The following is a 23,039-nucleotide window of genomic DNA, read 5'->3' as shown; positions in this document are numbered from 1 at the left end:
AATTAAACTGGAGTCATATTTTGTTAAAGTTTTGTATTGCTATACGAGCTATATTCCAACACAAAACTCAAGGTTGGGGATCGAGGCAGCATGATTTTTTAAAAAATCGAATTGGGAAAAAAGAATTCAGATTGAGTTTTTTTTAATTAATATACTAATAACTTATAAAGGTATACGTGATAGGAAAATAGAAAAACAAAATAAAAAGGAAACTTCAAACATAATTGTCTAAAAACATGAATACAAATTTTCAATTCAAACATTATTTCTAGAAATAGAATAATAACAGAAATCATCAAATAACTCACGATCCGACCGTGTTTAACCAAAGTTGATCTGAGTGTATGATATTAACCAATTTTTAGTTCGAATATGACGGGCTTATATTGATAGCCCACCGATATATCGTCTTCACCACCCGTCGCCACTGTCTCCCCCGTCATCATCACCCGTGCCGCCACCACCATACCGTCGCCACTACCAACATCGTTGCCGTATCTCACAGGCATGTGTCTAGTTATTGATTAAAGAAGACTAAATGCAACCATATATGTAACTCACACAGCTTGAAGTTTAAAGGATCATAAATTCCTTATAAAGCCTAACATTTAATCAACAATACTAAATTTATTAAGTTATCAAAATGTTTGTTTTTTTAACTTAATAAACTAAAAATAAGTGGATTGACTTAATCTATATTACTTATCAACTTAGTCACTTTATTAATTCAGCAACTTAATGATTAAAAAAACAAATAGGCCCGAAGCCAACATCACATCTTGTATATGCGACGGAATATTTCCCTTTCTGGAATCTGGATTTCTAACAGTTACTACTTGTTAGTTGTTACTAGTACAAGATGGAGGAATAAAAATCAGTGTTTGGGTTAATCGCTAAGAATCGGGGTTGGACCAATAGTCCATTGGTCTATTACTGTTAAACTTGAATTGGGCCTACTTTACGTTTGAATGTTGGGCTAGCTGTCGGTTAATCGCTAATTGCGTTTCCACCCTAAAAACCTGGCCATATGGAAAATAGCTAATGTCAAGTTAAAAAACGCTACAGAGATCTTAAGCTTTATTATTATTATTATTATTATTGTTATTATTATTGTTGTTGTTGTTATTATTATTATTATTTTTAACTATTAAGTGACTGGATTGATAAAATAACTTAATGGATAAATAATGTCGGTATTAATTAAATCAATATAATTATTTTTTGTTTATTAAGTCAAATAAACAAATATTTTTGATAACTTAACGAATAAAGTTATTTTGACTAAGTCATGATTTTTTTGTTAAAACTTTAAATAAACACTACCTAACAATTATTGGTACCGTTTTTTCCCATTATTGTACCACACTATACAACTTCTATCGCAAACAGTATACCTAACTTGTGGTATTATTATCAATTCTCATTGTTTATTAGGAGTTTACTGACGTGGTAATCATGCTAAAGTTAGAGTAGATAAAATATAGGCTTTTTGTCTTATAATCAGATTGCAAAAGTTGATTCATTTGAAGCAAATGGTTTTCAAACAATGGTTTCTTATTGAAATTCGTTTATTTTGTAGGTTTTAAAGTTAGAGAGCTTCAAAGGGTATTTCAGAGTACAAGTGTACGTCTTTATTAGATGTTCCATCTCAATACATAGGTCTAATAATCAATCTCTTTATAACTTAATGGCACCAACTTTTCATGTTGGAATGGGAAACACATTTTTAAGAATTTCATAAAAAAAGTTTTCCAGTGAAGTAGGTTTGAGTTCTGCATAGGGGTAGAGTTTTATTTCAATTAAATGTCATGTCTTCGGACGGGGGGTTTCTCATGCTACTAGGTATTGAGAGTGAGAGGCTCTCTAGCGCGGATCTGGTTAAAAGAACGTAAGTTAGATCCCCTGTTGCGAGCAAATAATCTACATCTTTCAAAAAAAAATTCAATCTTGGAATCTGGGTTTTCATGGTGAGCATTGACCAAATAATCAGTTGTCGGATTTAAATGAGAAGGAAACAAGATAATTTAACATTTTTGGTTTCCTTTTTTTATGTGTGTGAAAAAAAAAAAAGTGTATGTACCTAAAACATTCATGATAAGTCAATCAATACAATACAAACCTTCACGAACGAATTATTAGACGTTTATGAACAAACTTAAATAATAATTTAATTAAAGAAGGCATTTGATTTTTGTATTCATGTTTGTCATCTATCAATATATATATAACAAGGTGTTAAAATCATTCATAAACAAACAAGAACCTTTGGATGGATTCCATCTTTAATTTAAAACCATTAGATCAAAATTTAATTATTTTATCTTTATTAAATGACAATATTAATACTTATACTTTTTATAACTATACAAAAAAATCCTCTCTATATTTAATTTACACTTTTTGATTTTCCATCACAAATTTACACTTTTTACACAATAATTTTAATATAATATATTTAATAGATTAATAGCTAATATATATCCTAATAATAGAATAACACTATCTATCTTAGATCTTATCCAATAAAATAATAGTTAATAGCATATGAAAAAAATAAAGCATATTTTAATTTGAAATATTTAATATATGTTTCATATAAAATATATAGATCAATTCCCTATTAATAAAAATAGTAAGCTAAATATGCATGACTATTGTGATTACTATTATAAAGGAATTTGAAAAAAATATAACATTTTTACATACAATTATATTATCAATGTACTGTACATTTACCAAAAAAAAAAAAAACCCTTTTTCCAACCCTTTTTTTTCTATTCTATTTAAAATGAAAACAACTTAAATTTTTTACTCTAGAGAGGTTTGTCTAAAAAATAATGTTTCCAACCAAGTGATGTACTTTCAAAGAAGGGGCATGTGATAATAAACTCAATGTTTGTATGTATTCTTTATTTATTAACATTTTGTAGGAACAAAATTACAAAAATACCCTTAAAAAAAGTTTACATTGTATCAAAATTGGAGTGGAGACTCCATATGGTTATATTTCATAAATTTTGCAAATTTATCATAGAATAAAATGTAAACTCAATACTAATGCGTTGTCTATGATGGATTCTAACTCGGCAATTCAAAGTATTTAGGATATATTATTTTTCTCTATTTCGATTGATAAAGATCACAACTTCATTTTTTTTGTGTGTAGAAGGGTAAGGGAGGAGGGGGGTCGAACTCGGAAAATGAAATGTAATAGATCTATTGGAAGACAATTGTCAGGTAAAAAAGTTGGTGGTTTAGGTTTTGGTGGTTTAGATACTCTTAATTTAGCATTGATATGTACAAATGGATATGACATGTGGTTCAAAATCTGAATTACGTTAAGTTTAAAATCATCAATGTGATTCATGGTTCTGAATTTGCGTTCCTGTGTAAAACAAATAGTAATAATATGTAGGCAAATATATGTTCCTCATTCTCGGAGGCATACTCGATTGCTAGCCCCTTTAAGATGTTATTAAAGAACAATTGGGAGTGAAAATAAGACAAGATTCACCAAATTGGAGTAGGGACTCCATCCATGGTTATATTTCATAAATTTTGCAAAGTTATTACAAAATAAAATCAAAACTCAATATTAATGCGTTGTCTATGATAGATTCTAACTTGGTAATTCAAAATATATTTAGGATATATTATTTTTTTTCTCTATTTCAAATGATAAAGATCACAACTTCATTTTTTTGGTGGAAGGGGTAAGGGAGGAGGAGGGGGTCGAACTCGGAAAATGAAATGTAATGGATCTACTAGAAGACAGTTGTCAAGTAAAAAAGTGGGTGGTTTAGGTTTTCGTGGTCTGGATACTCTTAACTTAGCATTGATATTGTACAAATGGATATGACATGTGGTTCAAAATCTGAATTATGTTAGTTTTAAAATCATCGATGTGATACATGAATCTGAGAGTGTGTTCCTGTGTAAACAAATGATAATAATATATGGAACATCATTCTCTGAGGCACACTCGATTGTTAGCCCCTTTAAGATGTTATTAAAGAACATTTGGGAGTGAAAATAAGACAATATTCACCAAGTTGGAGTGGGGACTCCATCCATGGTTATATTTCATAAATTTGGTAAAGTTATTATAGAATAAAATCTAATCTCAATACTAATGCGTTCTCTATGATGGATTCTACTCGGCAATTCAAAGTATTTAGGATATATTATTTTTCTCTATTTCGATTGATAAAGATCACAACTTCATTTTCTTGGTGGAAGGGGTAAGGGAGGAGAAGGGGAGGGGGGGTCGAACTCGGAAAATGAAATGTAATGGATTTACTAGAAGACAATTGTCAGGTAAAAAAGTGGGTGGTTTAGGTTTTGGTGGTCTGGATACTTTTAATTTAGCATTGATATGTACAAATGAATATGACATGTGGTTCAAAATCTGAATTACATTAGGTTTAAAATCATCAATGTGATTCGTGGTTTTGAGTCTGTGTTCCTGTGTAAAACAAATGGTAATAATATATAGGAAAATATATGTTCCTCATTTTTTGAGACACACTCAATTGCTAGCTTCCTTAAGATGTTATTAAAGAATAGTTGGGAGTGAAAATAAGACAAGATTTTGGAATGATCATTGGCTTGATGGTGGCAATCTCGCAACTCGGTTTAGAAGGTTGTATGCCTTTGCACCATCTAAAAAATGTGTCATGATTGATATTTTTTATGATACGACATGAAAATCCGAATGACATCGAGATATTTGTGATGAAATTGATAAGCAATAACTTTTGGCATTAAATAATTTATTTAATCAGTAAGACTTAATGAACAACACAATAAGTGTTGTGAAATTATCAAGGTCAAAAAAACAAATGTTAATAAAGTGAAATTGAATATTTTAATTTGTTAATTATTAATTAAGAAAATAATATTTTAAATATATATATGTATAAAAATATATTTACCCGCGTATTACGCGGGACAATAATCTAGTTTAATAAACAAACCTACATAAAAATAAATTTGAGTTGATTAATGGTAATGAATACTTCGCTGAAGGTTCAATTTACATGTTACTAGTGTTGTACCCGCGCGATGCAGCGGGGAATAAGAAAAAAACACCGGTGGTTTGATGGTGGTTTGTGGGGCGGCGGCGATGAAAAAGAAAAAAAAATAAGCCGACAGCGGTGGATGGTGGTTTTTGGGGCGGTGGTGGATGGTGTTTATGGGGGGATAGCGTACATAGAAGGTGGATTGTGGCGATGGATGGTGGTATTTGGGGCGGTGGTGGATGGTGTTTATGGGGGGAGAAAATCAGAGAAGGGGGGAGGGAGAGAAAATCAGAAATCGGATGAACGTATGTGTGTGTAATGAGCGTGATGGAGAAAAAATAGGGTAGTGTAAATTAGGAGGGCATAAAAGACATTTTAAAGGTAGAGGTGTTAAAAGAGAGGTGTGGTAGTTTGCTTATTAAGGAAGTATAGATTAATCGATTGTTCCGAGTAACGACAAAAAAGGAAGGAAGATTCCAGTACACTTAAAACTCATACTACACCTGATTGAGATTGGGACCTTATACAATGATGGTTGAGTAAATGTGACCATTAGAAGTAGGTCTTATGAAGTTATTTTTGAAACCAACCAATAGTCCATTCAACGGTATGTGGGATTGTGGGTGAACCCTAATACACTTGTCCTCCCATACAAATTTCTACGCACTCTTTAATTAATGTCCCATTCATTCTCAACCGAACCCCAAACCCATTTATAAAACTTAGACTAAATCTTGAACAAAGGAGAAAACAGCCACTATTTTTTTTACGGGTTATAGGTACAATACATTGAGATTGTATGCAGGGGCGAAGCTAGGTTCCTAATTTAGGAAGGGTCAAAAAATTTTTTTCAGCTGTATGCTAGTAAAAAATGTCATCGAAACAACATCAATTTAGTTTATAAATAACAGACATATAGTTCACATAGTTTTGAATTAAAATATGCAATACGTTTATAACAAAACAATAACGTAACCTTATACTAAACTATATAAAGTATATCTAATTGACGAATACTTATTAGTTACATTAATAAATAATTTAATAATGAATGAGTTAATGTCAAAATAAAAATTTATAGGTTCATAAGACAATAAACATGTCAAAATAAAATCATAAATTAATAAGATAACAAACTATGATGATATATAACATAATTGATAGTAAAGTTGAACTATTAGTATAGCAACAAACTATTACTCCTACTAATAACAATAATGTTTAAAAAATAATAATAATAATAATAATAATCGGAAATGAAAAAGTGATACTAGCCAACAACTAATAGTCTAATATATAGCAACAAATAATTGTCAACTGAGATTGATTAACAAAGAAAATAGGATGTGTCATTTTATTTTAATGGATCAAAAATATAATATTGGTCACACATAATACTCTATGTGCTAGTGCTTTTGGATGGGCCATGGCCCTCTCTAGGCCAAGAGTGGCTCCGCCCATGATTGTATGAAGGATGTTAAGATGTAAGCAAACCTTACCTCTATATAGATAGGGAGGCTATTTTCGGTTCAACCTAAATAATATAGATGAGGATCGAACCTCTAACTTATATCTCCAAAGGCCAGTGTTTACCACTGATCCAAATCACGCTGCTTAAACTAAATCTTGCATGAGTTTCTCTATTATTCTAATTTTACGTTTTTTAAAAAAGTAATTTTATTTCTGAAAACTTAAAATGAAAAAAACAAGTATGTTGTCTTACTTATACTCCCCCAATCCATATTGAATATCTAATTTTGATTTGTTAAGTTTTTTGCTTTCAATTTTGACCGTATAATTTTTTGTTTGTATTATATAATATTTTATATATAAAATATATGGACGAGTTGAGTTTAGATATACTTTTCATAGATATAAGCCATATAACTTTCATTAGCAATATAATACAAATAAAGATATTATGATCAAAGTTAAAAGAAAAGAGTTGATAAATTAAAATTAGACATTTAATATGAGAAAAATATTATTTTAGCTTATGTGTGTTGAATTCTTTGTTTCAACGACATTAAAAGATATTTAACTATTGAAAGTATCCAACGCAGAATTGTAAGATAGCCCCAATGGTCCTGGGCTTTAAGATAGTATAATTATGAAAAAAACTAAATAATTGCATGTTTTGAAACATATACTTTTACTCACTAGTCACTACACAGAAACAAGCTTCCTAATAGATGCCTTCGATTTCTATGTATGCGGCATGTTACCTTTGTCTTGCAAATTATTGTTGGTACTATATGTGTTAATACTTCTTATTTAGTGACATTCAGAATAACTTATACTGTCTTAACTGAGTTTACAATATTGTAAAAAAAAAAAACTATAGGCATATCACTCGGGTCAAATTCATGACAGAGAAACCCCTAATTAAGTAGATCCGCTAGTTATGCAACTTGATTTTGTGTGTTGGTGCTCGTATTTAATTTAAAATTTTGGCCTTATCACTAAATAATTAGGCATATAATATGGTTTGTTGGCCTCTCACTTATCTATTAGCAGAGTATATAATACAAGGGAAGTTTTTCATATATATACAAACTTAACCATGTTGAATTTATAACTTACACAATATATGTTAATTGTAGTTTTATCACTACGTCTCGTAAAAAAAGGAATTCTATCTTATCGATCAATTTCTCATCTTGGTATTAACTAGTCAACTTATCATTTTAGACATCATCTTCTATTGACTTTCGTTGAATCTAGAGGTCCAAACTAGCTTGTAATATTTTGACATCTATTAATCGATCCATATCGAAATTTAGTAGAGGATAATAAATAAATAAATCAATTCGAATTAGAAAGAGTTGCCCTAAACAATCAAAGTAAATGATTAGGGATGTAGGATTAATCAGTACAGTTTTTCAAATTATTTGAGTTAGCTTTTATCTTTTCTTTTCCTATACGTACATATATTCTATTTGAGAGTTGTGATAAAGCTAGCTAGCATGCTACTTGAACCTCTTTTCTTGTAAGATTCGTGACACCGATATAAGGAAAACAGAAAATAGACATATTGGGCTGGCTCTTTGAACCTTTTTTGTTCAAAAAATACAGTGCATGTGTTTAAACTCACTAAACTATTCCAAATTAATCTATCGATCTACCGGTTGACAGTTGACACCTCCCTAGTCCCTACGATGATATTCCTTTCACAGTACACATTCATTAACTAATGGGTCATGGAAGAGATATATAAATGTGAAAATGAATGTCCAAATGTTGAAAAAAAAACTGTTACTATACAACTTTGTGTGTTGAATTAGGAGATGACTATAATTAATACAAATAAATGGGTTGGTGGTTATAGTTATTAACATGAATCCCTCTTAAAAACACTATAATCCATACAAACGTTGAAACAAACAAATAAAAGCAAACCTGCTAGCTACTAGAATCATGATGAGCCGTGAGCTAGACGACGAGCCATTGACTCCGGCCGGCCGGTTGTTTATCCAGCCAGAGACCAACATTGTTGTCCTTGGCTGCTTAGGCACTCACGAACCACTCCGAGTCGATGACATTAAAGCCGTTATCGCTGACTCGATGCTAGCAAAACATCCACGAATATCAAGCCTTTTGGTGGTGGACAAAGATGGCCATGAATATTGGAGAAAGACAGAGATCGACGTTGATCGTCATGTCATCGTCTGTCATGACTCCATTGAAGGAGCCAAAGACGACGAAGATGCTGTCAACATCTATATGGCTGATCTGACTGTGTCGTCCCCACTGGGGACAGACAAGCCATTGTGGGAAGTTCATCTGTTAACTTCCCACAAATTTGCAATCATTCGTGCTCATCATGCACTTGGTGATGGGGTGTCAATGTTGTCTTATTTTTTGGCAATGTGTCGTAAAGCTGACGATCCTGAGAAGATGCCTTCCATGACATCGGTTGTTGATCCTAGAGGTAACCATGGGAAGGAATCCATTGGAAAGAAGTTGTGGAGGTTGTTGAAGGTGGTATGGTTCACAATGGTGTTTGTGTGTGACTTTATAGCCAGAGCTTTGTGGGTTCGGGATGAAATGACGGTGGTGAGTGGTGGAGCTGGGGTGGAGCTTTGGCCAAGGAAGTTGGTCACATCAAGATTTTTGATCGAAGACATGAAAACTATAAAGAATTCCATCCCTAAAACAGTACATACGCCTTTCATTACAACTTATTTATAAATTTGTTAAAGATGTTATATATATTGTTTCTTTATTTCTCAAAACAATGTCAATATAACGTTCTGTTTCACGCAGACCATAAATGATGTTCTATTTGGTGTAGTTTCGTGCGGGTTATCAAAATATCTAGACACTCGACCATCTAAATGTAAGTATATATCTTTGACTATTTTCTCCTGAACAAGCTGAAAAAAGATGTTGTCAACTAATAATCGATCTATACCCGGCCCCTTCTGTTTTAGCGTTACGTGAAGGTTTGCGGATGACTGGAGTGGCCATGGTCAATCTGCGACCTCAAAGATTCCAGGTTAATATTTTCTGATTCATCATAAAGGAAGATTAATTAATTAAGTACATCTACTCAAGCTTTGCTAATATATATATGTTTCTCACCAACTTCTACTACTTCGTGTACATATTGTGCATATAAAACTTTTATTGCACTATTTTAACCTCTTGGAGTATTTTTTTAATAAATCGGTGATGTCTACAAATGTCGATCCCATGACAACTTACTGTATATATATGGTAACAAAGTAACAGGTACCTTGATGGCAAGGTATATTTATACGGATAAAATAAAACTTCCACTTTTAATATACATATTTAGAAGTTATGGGACTTTTTTGACATACTCGATACATATACTGAATATGTGGATTTGTGTAAGAGTTGGTTTTCGTTTTAAGTAAGTTTCTTCTGCACATTTTTTGACTTGCGTGACATATAAAGTGAAAGCAAAACAAATCAATTACTCGTACTACATAGATAACAGAATTGCCAAAGTCACCTAATTAAGTGAAACTTATTTGTTTTAACAGGATTTGGAAGAGTTGATGGAAGATAGATCAACAGGATGGGGAAACAAATTTGGTATGTTGGTGTTACCCACATACTACCACAAAAGTGGGTCGGATCCATTGGAGTATTTGAGGAGGGCAAAGACCATGATTGACCAAAAAAAGTCCTCCCTGGAGAGCTTTTTTTCCTACAACTTTGGCCACTTGGTGATGACCATCTTGGGTGCAAAGGTGATTTCGATCTTTTAGTGTTTACATAATAAGGTGTTTCGGGATCAAGCTGGCACAAATTGATCAGTCGTCGACACTATGTATAGGACATTCTAATACACATTTGACATATTTTTATACCAGCTAGAGAGTAAGATATACACTGCAAATGAACTTGCTTATATGTAAAATGGGTTCCAAATTGATTGACATATATAACTAGTGCACAAGTCACTAATTTCTTCTTCTTCTTCTTTTTATCCCCTTTTCTTGCTTTATTTTCTAACAATTGGATATTTTATTTTTCAGTATGCAAGCATGTTGAATTACAGGATACTCTGTAACACGACGTTTTCAATCTCAAACATGGTCGGTCCAAAAGAGAAAATAACTTTTGCAGGTCATCCGATAGACAACATGAGAGCGACTCAATCAAGTTTACCACACGTACCTTTCTTAGAACTTAAAGTTATCCTTACAAGTTACTACTGTTCAGGAAAAATGATTCTAATAAAACTTAATTCAATAATTTCTTTAATTTCTTAACAGGCGATTACAATGCAAATGGTGAGCTATGCAGGAACAGCCTATATGCAGATTCTAGTTGCCAAAGATCTTATACCTGACCCTGAAGTTTTAGCTAAATGTTTGGAAGATGCATTGCTTGAGATGAAAGAAGCCGCTACAAGTAAGATCGAAGGAAAGTAAAATGTTATCAGTACACTGGGCAAGAAATAAGCTGATCGATCAGATATATAATAAATCAAAAACTAAATCTGGTTCTAAGTTTTTTACTTTGTTTATGCATATCTCTTAAGTTTCTTCAGTTGATTTGGTATGGTCTGTAGTTAACTAGTTATATTGGCATCATTTTGATAGCCAGCTATTTAAAGACATGTAAAGAATTCGTTTTGCGTAAGGGGTGATGAATACTTACTTTTTTCAAAAAGTTAAATATATTTTTGATGTACCTTAATTAATTTTGTTTATCCATGATATATTTGTTCCAATGTGTGTAATATATTGTACTATACTCGTAGTATTTTTAGTAAATTTCGGTTGCAGCAACTACTGCAAACCGGTCAACCATGATTGTTTATTGATATACTAGTTATACGGGGGAAAATGATAAAGATAATCAACTAAAATAACGGAAAGAAAAAATTGCCAAAGAACACAAACCCGTATAAAAAAAGTTAATGTCTATAACTCTATAAGAAATCAGACCTCGAAACTTTTAATTCATGTCCAAAGCCTACAAAATAAAAAAAAAGGGTATAAAAAAAATCCATATCTAAAACCCAAATAAGGAGGCCGGAAACAAACCAAATACTTCACTATGACATTTTTTCGAACACCTGATAAGCATCCTTAAAATCAAGTAAATATCAATGAATAATCGATCTAAATCGACAAAGGCGACACCTCATATACTCTCATCGATTAACTTAACTCTTTACTCCAAGCTTCAAATTTAAAGACAAAGATATCACAAATTAAAAGATTGGTGACCAAGATCGTATGTTCAGATTAAGCAAAGCAGCTTGTATTTAAAAGAAAACAACCATTTATTTTTAAAACAGCAAATTATCAGGACCAAAAGAAATTAATCTTGATTCTCATTAAAAATTAGGGATATTTAGAAACTCGAACATACGTACCAGTCACGTTTGATACTTTACTTCCCCATAAGTATGGGGTGGATTAATTGGAGGTTTTTGAAAATTTTGGATTATTGGTTGTAGTGAATAGAATACCTTTCTAAAAAAAACACTCCAAGTGGACCAAGTCTCCAACTTTCTTATCGATTTCACTAAACAACTACGAGTAATTTATTTGCCCTTCGTCACAACTTCACAAGTATGTCAACTAACCCCTTAATGCAACTAAATGACTAATTCATTTTTCGTCCATAAATCATGATAATTTGATACGTAAACCATTAGTCCACGATCTATGACTAGATGGCCCATTTCTAGTGGCCCAAACTTTCGTCCGAAACAGGAAAGCAAGAAATATCCATATAACAACAAGCAAGTAAGCAACCATATAGATCTGTATCCTCTTGCGAGTACGATACAACAAAACCAGATTATGTATTATTAAAAATGAAACCATTTGTAAGATATATAAGAAAACTTATCACAAGTTTTGATTCATATACTACTGTATACATCACTAACTAATTATACAATTTGATATAAAAATTGTACAATTAGAACTTATGGTTAGTTGTCATTATCTCTTATTTAAACGAGCTTATCTCTTAAGATATCCTAACATAGAAAAATACTAGATTAAATTCATACAATGAACGGTCTATCGAACATCCTTATCATTACTAATTTTAGTGAAATATATCACTTTATTACATATGTTATCTATTCAATACTTTAATCCTTAAACATAAAACGAAAATTGATATCAACCAAAACCACTGATATTTTAAATTTGATGTAAACCGATACTTTTACCAATAATTATACTGTATATGAACTTATTTTTAAATGACGTCAAAATTTGTATATGAAGTCATTTTCTCAAACTTTAACCCGATTTTCCGTATACTTATTTTGTTTTCTTTATTGCTTGTAAAGTGACATGACAAAAACTCTTCACATCGTATTTAAAAGTCAGAATTTCAGAACCAATACATAATATATGTAAGTCCCAACTCATTATATATATCTGTCTCTCTCTCTTTCTCTTTAATAATGGGTGTAGAATCTAACGAACCACTAACACCGGCTGGCCGGCTGTTCGTACAACCTTCGACCGAACAAATCATAAACTGTGTTCTTGGTCTCGACCACCCGGTTGGGCCCGAACTCACACGATCAGTCATCTTAAATTCTCTTGTCATCAAACACCCTAGATTTACAAGCCTTTTAGTCAAAGACAAAAAAGGCCGTGAATATTGGCAAAAAATCGAACTAGATGTTGACCGTCACATCATTTTCGTCCCTGACCCTATCAACAATAATAACGATAAGGACAGGGACGACAATAAAGACGATGATGAAACAGCGGTCAATGATTATATCGCTGACCTGACTGTTTCATCTCCATTGAGCTATGACAAGCCTCTTTGGGAGGTACATATTTTAGCATCACACAAGTGCGTCGTGATGCGTCTGCATCACGCACTTGGTGATGGTGTTTCGCTCTTTTCGTTGATGCTAACTATGTGTAGAAAAGTTAGTGATGGAGATAAGATGCCGGTTGTTGAGCCTTTGGTATCATCTTCGAGAAATGATCATAGAAGAGAACATCTTGCAAGTAGATTTTTAAAGTTGTTGAAAATGATGTGGTTTACATTGATTTATATGTTCGAGTTTTGTTTGAGGACTTTGTGGGTTCGAGACAAGGAGACGGACATTAGAGGAGGAGCAGGGGTCGAGCTGTGGCCGAGGAAGCTCGTCACGGCTAAGTTTAGCCTTGACGACATGAAAATGGTTAAAAATGCCGTCGTGAACACGGTAAAAGTTTTACTATCTTTTCGGTCATTATTATGTCGTTTAATTGAACTTGGAAACTTGATATAATGAAACTTGATTAAAATATCCAGTTTATGCTTAAACAATGTGACCATAAAACTATCTCCCTACACATTATTGGTCAAAGTTTTGAGGCACTAAGTAATATTCAAACATGTGGTTTGTATCAAATTTGACTAAAACATCATTTGATACTTTTTGCCATTTCTTCGTTATTCTATCTACTTTTAGTATTACATACAACTATAAATCATAATTATTTTATTTGAGAGCTAGATATAAGATGTTCGATCATACCTTTAATATCACAATAATGATCAGTGGTATTAAAATTCGGCAATGCTATCGATCTCATGCCCGGGCTATATTGCCTAAATTATAACTAAATATGTTTATATTAATTGACTCGAAATTTCCATCTCTAATATGTACAATTTTAGTGCTTCATATGAAAATTTTTAAATTTATTAGATATTTCTAAAAGTGTCTATAGGTCACATGTTAAGAAAATTAACACTCTTTAAAGTTTCTAGTTGCTGTTTTTAACGGTATAAAATTAGTTTTTTAGATATATAATATCAATGTTCTTAGTTTGTATCTAAACTTACAAAGTTTCTCATCTTCTCCTTTGACTACTAGCTAGCTAGACTAAGAACTCAATCATGTCCTTGTGCAATAACTCAATGGTTGAAATACCATCTCTTTATTCATGAGGTTTTGAGTTCAAACCTTGAGGAGGATATAAGGAAGTCCCTTTATAAGGGTTTGGCTTGGCGAAATTCATTTTAAAAAAAAAAAAAAAACTCAATCATTGACAAAGACACAAAGTAGCTCTCTAACTTAATATAGAAATATTGAGTTTTTTCTAACTAATGCTTATTATCTAGCTTCTTAATAAAACTAACCATGTTAATTATGAATATATAATAATACAGCCATTCAGGTATATATATATATAACACGTGTTCTTAATTGTAGAAAATAATAATTTCCTTTAAAATACAAAATACGATACATGTAACAGATTATATTGTTGCTTCAAATTAATTGCTTAATTTGTTCATTCCAATAAAATATTCCTAGCAATCATACATTTTTCACTGTACGTATATCATATACATACACCAATGACGGAGTCAAGTCTCAAAGCTTAATCATTCGGCCTCTTTCCAAATATGTCAAACATAAAATCATAATTACATATTTCCACTTCAACTCATTGAGAAAAAAAATTGCACTGCGCTATATACACCATTATAGACACACATCAAATGTTCAAATTAATGCATGCAAACAATATACGATTGAAATCCTTACATATTATATGTGTCGGACAATCATATCACAGCAAATTTAAATATGTCTACCAATTGCGCTTTTACCCGTGACATTTTTTTTACCAATGGTCTTTGTCCGTCTCAATCAATATGGACCAATCTACCAACTTCCAATAAAAAGTTTTGAAAATTTACATGTATATCTATCTATATCTACACTATATTAATAAACAAAATATCATCCTCTCTTTTTAACTATCTACCTTTAAAATACCTAAAATACCCTTAATATTCAACACATTTCTAACTCACACACTAAATCTACCCAATATATCTTTAAAATATTTTACATCCATATTCATCCAAACTATCAATCTCCTTTATTAATTAATTTAAATATTTTCACCTAATATCTCAATATATAATATTCTTAATAAAGTTATTTACAAAAGATACATTTCTTAACCATAAAATAACTACACTATCATTTACGTTAATTACTTTTACATTAATAACTACATCGATACCGCCACTAGCACCACCCGTTGCCGCCGCCACCGCCGCATTGCGTGGGTACCCATCTCGTTATATTAATTAACAAACTATCCTCTCTAATTTTCAACTTTCTAACTTTAAAATACCCAAAATACCCTTAATTTTCAACACATTCCTAACTCACACACTAAATTTAACCAATATATCCCTAAAATATTTTACACTTATATTTATCCAAACTATTTATCTCTTTTATTAATTAATTTAAATATTTATACCTAATATCTCTATAATATTCTTAATAAAGTTATTTACAAAAGATATATCCCTCAACCATAAAATAACTACACTACCATTTACGTCAATTAATTTTAGATTTAATAATCACATCATTACCACCACCGCCACTAGCACCACCCGTTGTCGCAACCGCCGCCGCATTGCGCAGATACCTATCTCATTTTGTACTACATAAACTATAAAATTCCGTATATATTATGTAAAATTTCAATTTAAAATTTCCCACTTCGGCATATCATGAATTGAAACACATAAGATCATTAAAGTAGATATCCATTGATAGCTAGACATGGACCATAAAGATCTTTAATATAGCCATCTGTGATAGCCGGGCCGGGTCCATAAGACATATGTTCAGCTGAGTAATTAATCATCATTAACTAAACTATAATTAACCAAACTTACTGTACTAAAAAAGATCATATATTGAATCAAGAGAGTTTAGGTGAGGCTCTTAGCCTCTTAAAAAAATATATGAACGAACAAAAGAACATGAGCATTTATTTAAACCATTTATTATTATATGTACTTTCATACATCTAGTACTATATGCAACAGGATAAGAAACTAGAATATAAGCTTGGCCAATGCAACTTTGGTAAGTAAAGGGTATCATACAACATAGAAGTTGTATCTAGATGATTTGGCGGTTCATATATAGATACAACTTCCCATACTCTATATATGGATTACATATGTTAAAGTACGGAGTAATTAATTGTATAAAATGTTGAAATGCAAATATGTCAATATATTGAACTCTTGAAAGATCTAACCAATACTAATGCTCAAGCCTCAAAGTAACTCAATGGTCCATGATTCCTTGTATAATTAAAAATATAAAATTGCAATTTTGTTCCGCTTTTTAAACATTATGTGACTTAGGGTGTGTGTGTGTGTAAAGAATCTTGTTCTCTTATTGTACAACATGCCAATTCTTGGCCTCTGTTTTTTCCTCCTTTTTCTGGATAGTTTTAAGTACAACTGATAAGGTAAATGAATTGACCATACAATTACTTGGTAACATTCATTATGGCTAGCTATTTAAATTCCATACACGAACATATATATACACATACACATATACTATATATTAAAACGGTGTGGCTCGCTACAACCAGTTTTTTAATAAACAAAATATTCTTTGTGATTTACTAAACTTTGAAGAGTTGTATGAATTGCAGAAGAATTGTATAAAATGTTGAAATCAATACATTGAACTTATGGAAAATGTAACCATATGACTAATGTTGTATGTAACTCAATGGGCCGTGTTTTTCTTATACAAGTAAAAATGACAACTTTTTTTGGCTCTTTGTACATAATGTGATTTAGGGTGTGTGTAAAGAATCTTGTTCTCTTATTGTACAACATGCCAATTTATGACCTCTGTTTTTTCCTCCATTTTCAGAAAGTTTTAAGTACAACTTATAAGGTAGATGAATTGACCATGGTAATTGTAACCATAACATTCATTGTGACTAGCTATTTAAATTCCATACACCAACATGAATATACATATACATGTATCTTCTAAATAAATGGCATGGCAAAGATACAACGCCCATGGATAAGGGGCGCCTCAATCGTTTGTGGGTTTAAGTGAACTTAAGAAATAAAGATACTCGGTGGTTATATCAAAGATTACACCATTTTAGACTTAGTTGCTTACAACTCGGCTTCCAACAAATCTAACCAGGGTAATCCCTTTACTCAAATAACTCGCTTCCAACAGAGTTTGTTGGCGACGGGTAGTGACTTCCATCTAATGAGGTGACCATTGGTTGTAGTGGCGTAAGCAATGTTATCTATGGGGGTATAAGAAGAGGTGTGTTGCTAAATTGTGCCTCATTTCAATTGAGTTCTATATTAAACAACAAATAAATTGTCGCTAAAATTGTCTATGTAATCATCAATCCATCATGTAATATTACAAGAGTACAATATAAACTATGATTTGCGACTAATAGCTTTTATAAGAAAAAAGAAGACAGGGAAGTTTTTTTTAAGATCCTCTTTACCTGTTCAATTTGCTAATCATCATACAAATTTGATAATGCAGACGATCAACGACGTCCTTTTTGGTGTTATATCCTTCGGGATATCAAGATATTTGGAAACTAATTCCACAAAACGTAAATAAACTCTCTATGATCTAGTCCTTGTGTCTTCAGTACTTATAAACATTTATTCAAATCAATATTTACCTGTCTCTTGTAGCTCTTCAAGAAGGGCTTCGAATCACTGGTGCAGCCATTGTTAATCTCAGACCATCACCAGGACTCCAGGTTACTTGCTGTTCTGCGTACTTATTTCACTTCGCATTTTTAACACAAACTTATATTTAACAGTAGTAGCAAAATGTCCCAAAGTTGACATAAATTGGATATAACATGAATGGTAATCTGATCAGGATCTCACAGAATTAATGAAGGGAAAATCAAGATCAAGGTGGGGAAACAAATTTGGCATGATGCTCTTACCAGTTTACTACCATAAAAAGAGCTCGGATCCACTGCAGTATTTAAAGAGAGCAAAGATGATGATTGACAGGAAAAAGCTTTCATTAGAGGCTTTTCTATCATACAAAATCGGCTATATTATTATGAAATGCTTTGGAGCAAAGGTATCACTCAGTTAAATAACTTGATAAATTGATATTTCGTAGATGCATTATGTTTTCTGGCTAACAGTTTAGGTCTTCAGTTTGCAAGCTATCTTAACTACAGGATCATTTGCAACACTAGTTTCACTATATCAAATGTGGTTGGCCCAAAAGATGAGTTCACAATTGGAGGTGTCCCAGTTACCTACATTAGAACAACGTCTTCAAGCTTAGCACATGTAAGAATCTATGATCTCCACATACCCACGACTTAAGGTGGCAATTTAACCTGTCACTTACAAGTGGATCATTGGGGTTGTGTTTCATCGCAAATGGGCAGAATAGAAAAGCTAACTGAAACGATACCATAAATATGGGTCAAACGGTCGAAAGTTGCAGAAAGTCTATTTTAATAGATACAACCTCCTAATTCAATTTAGGGCCCTTCAATAAACTTTTAGATAGTTATTGTAAAAATATTGTTATTATTATAGTCATAAGTAACTCAATAATACCGATATTAATAACTTATACCATAAAAAAGTATTAAATAAAGTGTCTAAGAACCCACCAAGGTCGGCTCGTTTTGATAAGTAAAGATAACCCAGTTCTGACCCGAACACTTTTACCTTGCCATATTGACACCTCTTCACAAGAAGTGAATTAACATATGCCTGATGCTTGTGTTGATACAGGCAATTACTATGCACATGGTGAGTTATGCAGGAAAGGCTGACATGCAAATTCTTGTAGCAAAAGACCTCATTCCACACCCAGAAAAATTAGCAAAATGTTTTGAAGATGCACTTCTTGAAATGAAGGAAGCTGCATTGAAACTGAGAGGCGATCTACCATCTAAACTTCCATAAAGTTATGGGTATAAGAATGATGTTAAATATCAGGTAGGAAACTAGATTTGTAGGTGCTACCACGCATGTTAGAAAGTCAACAGTTAAAAATGCTACGAGTTTGAAGTAAATATATGTGGGCAAATATGTGGACATTGGCATAAGCTATTAAGGTCCATGACAATATTCCAACATATACCATTTAAACTATTAATCCTAAGTGATCAGATACAATATATTATTCACAAGACTAACCTCGAAGGCCATCACCGTTTTTCACTAAATCTTGTATAAAGCAAAGGCAAGCAGTTTCTTCTTGTTTCTTCCCCTCTTCCTTCTAAACAGAAGCTTCTTTAGCAACGCAATACCTTTACGGCGTGTCTTACTTGGTACAATTGGCAAAGTCCAAGGTACAATGTTTTTTACTTTGTTTAAGGTGTTGCAAGTGTCATAATATGGGGCAGATGGTTCTATTGTGTCGGTGGTGCTTATAATATCTTTTATCGTCGGGGATATTATAAGATCCTCTGCGTTAATGCCATCCTCTGCTGCCATATGATAACGTAAAGAGTGGCTCAAAATGTTGTTATCGTCTAAATTTGCTGTCATCTCCAATACCTACAAAATCATGTGTATTAAGGTCTGTAAGCAATCTGTAAACTCTTACTTTATATGGAAGCCGATTTCTATGGACAACTAACTATGCATTGGTTAAAGGAACTTACATTCTCAAGTGGTTTTCCTTCTTGCTCGAGATCCTCTATTACCTCATCCTTACCAGACAAACTGTGCAGAACATACTCCCAAATCAGACAAATTTTCGATTTCGGGAAATACTAGAATACTAAAAGAAAATGAATACGTGGAGTAGTTCTCCAATATTTCAGAAACTAGTAATTTTAGGAATTAAAAAAACAAAAGATTTGGACAAAGTGTTTCAGGACACCGCCGTTTCACTGGTACAATAAATATAACCCGTCTTGGCCCAACCCAGCTGGCCTCATTTTCTTCCAGTTCTAAACAGAAGTATACCTGGCTAGTTGGAGTTGTAGCTCTAGACATGTTGCCTCTAGATCTTCACGGTGGTGACTCTTATCCTCCAACTCCATTTCTAGAAATGATACCTTTTGAAAAGCTTCTTTTATTTTAAGTTTGGCAGTAGAAAGTTGATTGTCGAGTTCATAGTTGATTAATTTCAGATTCTCTAAGTGGTCTTCAGTTGTTCTCTTTGATTCTTTGAGGCATTCAACTTTGGTTTTGAGACAGACAATTTTCTTGTCTGATTCCAAAAGATTTGCCGCCATCTCATCATGATTATTCCTTTTGCCCATACTCAAGTTGCCGTAATTTTGTTCATTAGAACTCATTCGAGCAAGTTCAACTTTCAAACGATGAATTTCATTATCTTTTTTAATTGAAATTTCTTTAAGAATCTTGTTTTCTTCTTCCACTTCAAAAAGCTGCTTTATCATTAAACTCATTCTTCGTTCCACTGCCTCAGGATGGTTGGTTGCCTTCGCTTTTGAGTGGCCTGGGATCCGCTTTTTCACTAACAAGCGCAACTTCTGACGTTCAGCGTCTAGCTGTTGTCTGTTTGCCACATCAGCATGCCGGCTTCTCATCTTGAGTTGCTTCTCAAGAAGACGATACTCATATCTCAAAACATAGTTTCCTCTTTCGGTGGAATCAAGTCTTGAAATGAGTTCATTGAACTCTTCTTTTGCTTCTGAAATTTGATTACTTACATTTTTCATTATTACCTCTTTTTTAACAAGGACTTTAGAAAGCCGGGCGTTCTCCAGAGTCAAATTTGCTAGTTTCCTCCTTGCTTCTGAGTATTTTGTCTCTAGCTTTTTATGTGTTCTCTTGAGATTTAGCAATTGGCATTGTTCTAGTTTTAAAGAACTTAACTGCTGCCTGCAATTCAGTAGCGCGGTATTTAAGTGAACTAATGTTTCGTTTGCAGCTATTTTCTGCTGCAAAACGTCTTCTAGTTCTTGCTTCTGTGTGGCCAGTAATACTTCAGCCCTTTTTCTGCCTAAAAGAATTTAACACATCCGAATGAAAAGCTATCTAAAGTTGGGGTGCAAACTTACGTTATGGATGCATAATACAATTGAATAGAAAATTATTTTGGTGGGTTATTTTATATTAGTAACGGGTCAAAAGTTGCCTGAAGTGGTACCATGGATTAAACATGTCAAAAGTTTCTTGAAGCGTATTCAGATAGTTACAATATTAAAAATCATTCTCTGTAAATCAAGTTATTTAAAACGTTAATTACTTTACTACAACAGTAGATATTTAAAAACTAAGCCTTGGCAAGCTGGTCCAACCTGACCACATCCGATTTGACTTCCACATGAAAGTAACCCGTCTTGACGAGAGGCTAATTTGCTGCATTATCCAAGCCCGCCCACTTTTTCACCTCTACAATTGGATTGCAGGAGTAAAAAACAGTTGATTACCTGTGTTGGCGTCTTGTGCTGCTTTTGCATGTTCAGCCACAAGTCTATCTTTTGCATTACATTCACAGAGAAGATAAGCTACATGTTCATGGAGGTTTCTTATAGTTTCCTTTACAACTACTTCTTTTTCATGGGGAAGCTTCTGCATAATATAAGCACAAATAGTCTAGAAATTACCTGTTATGAAGACAAGATTGTAGATATATTGCCTAATTTCAATCAAGTATTAGTGTATGTATATATACATTAAAATTAAGTAAAAGAATTTCTCAGTCTACCTCTTCTCCAGTTCCTTTTAATGAAAATTCAGTGTCGTTTTCCATAGAAATCGAATTCTCCAAAGATTTTTGCACTTGAAGCCATGTTTTCTGGTCCATCTTTTGTTCTGGTCATCACATATAACAGAAATAATTATAGAACAAACTACAAATTGTAACAGGGATCACTAGACTTCCTGTAAAGTAACGGTAGCACATAACTTTGTGATCAAAACTCGTTTATGATCATAACACTTAATATTGGCCGCTAAAGGAAGTTTGAAGCACGTTGATGTGGTGAAAGCTTTTTCAAGATTACCATGCTTTCTACTAATAGATTAAAGAGCTTAGCTAAGCACTAGTTAAGATGAATACAGGGTATTGAGATTCCTTCTAAAACACATTTAGTAAACTCTCTCAGTTAATGTATTTTCAACCTTTTTTTCAATTTGAAATCACATTGCAATAAATGCACCTTAACTTTTGCCCTCAGCTGCACATGTAGACAATACCTGAACTACACATGATGACCAAGACTATATCATTGTAATAATAATCGGTTTTGATAATTTATAGTATTTGTGGTAAATTTTAGGGCAGATTCTATTAAGGAAAAAAAAAACATTTTTGCCAAATTTCCTAAAGAAGGGGTGCAATTGAATCAAGCCAATTAACTGACTAGTAATATATTTGAAACGGATTCCATTCGAGTATCGGTCCATTAGGTATTGGTTTAAGGGGGTGTTTGGCCTAGCTTATTTTAGGGTGTTTATGACTTTTTTGGCTTATTTTCCACAACAAAAGCCATTTAAGTGTTTGTTTTAGCTTTTTTAGCTTACGCTTTTTGGTTTATAACAGCCATTTTTAAGAAGGCCATAAACAAAGCTGTTATAACAAAAGCCAAGAGTTTCATTTCCTTTTCCTTTCAAAAGCCAAGAGCTGATCCAAACACTAGATTAAGAGCTTATAAACTTATTTAAAAGAAAAGAAGCCAAAAGCTACTTATAAAACATAAGCATAAACAAAAAAGAGAAAAAAAAAAGCGCTAAGCCAAACACCCCCCAAAGTAT

General features: G+C 32.5%; 3 protein-coding genes and 1 long non-coding RNA gene across 4 annotated transcripts; 2 read left to right on the top strand and 2 right to left on the bottom strand.

The window, feature by feature from the left end:
* Positions 1–8,436: 8,436 nt before the first annotated feature.
* Positions 8,437–10,969, top strand: LOC122598542 (wax ester synthase/diacylglycerol acyltransferase 11-like). Its single transcript, XM_043771136.1, has 6 exons — positions 8,437–9,179; positions 9,288–9,360; positions 9,455–9,519; positions 10,034–10,243; positions 10,532–10,669; positions 10,772–10,969. The coding sequence occupies exons 1-6, from the start codon at positions 8,439–8,441 to the stop codon at positions 10,928–10,930; spliced, it is 1,386 nt and encodes a 461-aa protein (XP_043627071.1). The 5' UTR covers positions 8,437–8,438; the 3' UTR covers positions 10,931–10,969.
* Positions 10,970–12,897: 1,928 nt separating this feature from the next.
* On the top strand, positions 12,898–19,498 carry LOC122595011 (wax ester synthase/diacylglycerol acyltransferase 4-like). The gene is made up of 6 exons (XM_043767290.1): positions 12,898–13,701; positions 17,854–17,926; positions 18,012–18,079; positions 18,205–18,417; positions 18,498–18,635; positions 19,092–19,498. Exons 1-6 carry the CDS (start codon positions 12,937–12,939, stop codon positions 19,263–19,265), a joined length of 1,431 nt encoding a protein of 476 aa, XP_043623225.1. The 5' UTR covers positions 12,898–12,936; the 3' UTR covers positions 19,266–19,498.
* Positions 18,378–19,202, bottom strand: LOC122595013. The gene is made up of 3 exons (XR_006323178.1): positions 19,026–19,202; positions 18,697–18,750; positions 18,378–18,601 (listed from the first exon to the last, which is right to left on the bottom strand). It is a non-coding gene; the product is annotated as an uncharacterized LOC122595013 (long non-coding RNA).
* Positions 19,499–19,505: 7 nt separating the features above from the next.
* LOC122595012 (filament-like plant protein 7) lies at positions 19,506–21,795 on the bottom strand. Its single transcript, XM_043767292.1, has 4 exons — positions 21,713–21,795; positions 20,277–21,282; positions 19,970–20,030; positions 19,506–19,862 (listed from the first exon to the last, which is right to left on the bottom strand). Exons 2-4 carry the CDS (start codon positions 20,996–20,998, stop codon positions 19,524–19,526), a joined length of 1,122 nt encoding a protein of 373 aa, XP_043623227.1. The 5' UTR covers positions 20,999–21,282; positions 21,713–21,795; the 3' UTR covers positions 19,506–19,523.
* Between the last annotated feature and the right edge of the window lie 1,244 nt (positions 21,796–23,039).

Source organism: Erigeron canadensis, chromosome 4 (genome assembly GCF_010389155.1).
Source record: "Erigeron canadensis isolate Cc75 chromosome 4, C_canadensis_v1, whole genome shotgun sequence".
Classification (NCBI taxonomy): domain Eukaryota; kingdom Viridiplantae; phylum Streptophyta; class Magnoliopsida; order Asterales; family Asteraceae; genus Erigeron; species Erigeron canadensis.
This window is presented reverse-complemented; position numbering and strand designations above follow the sequence as displayed.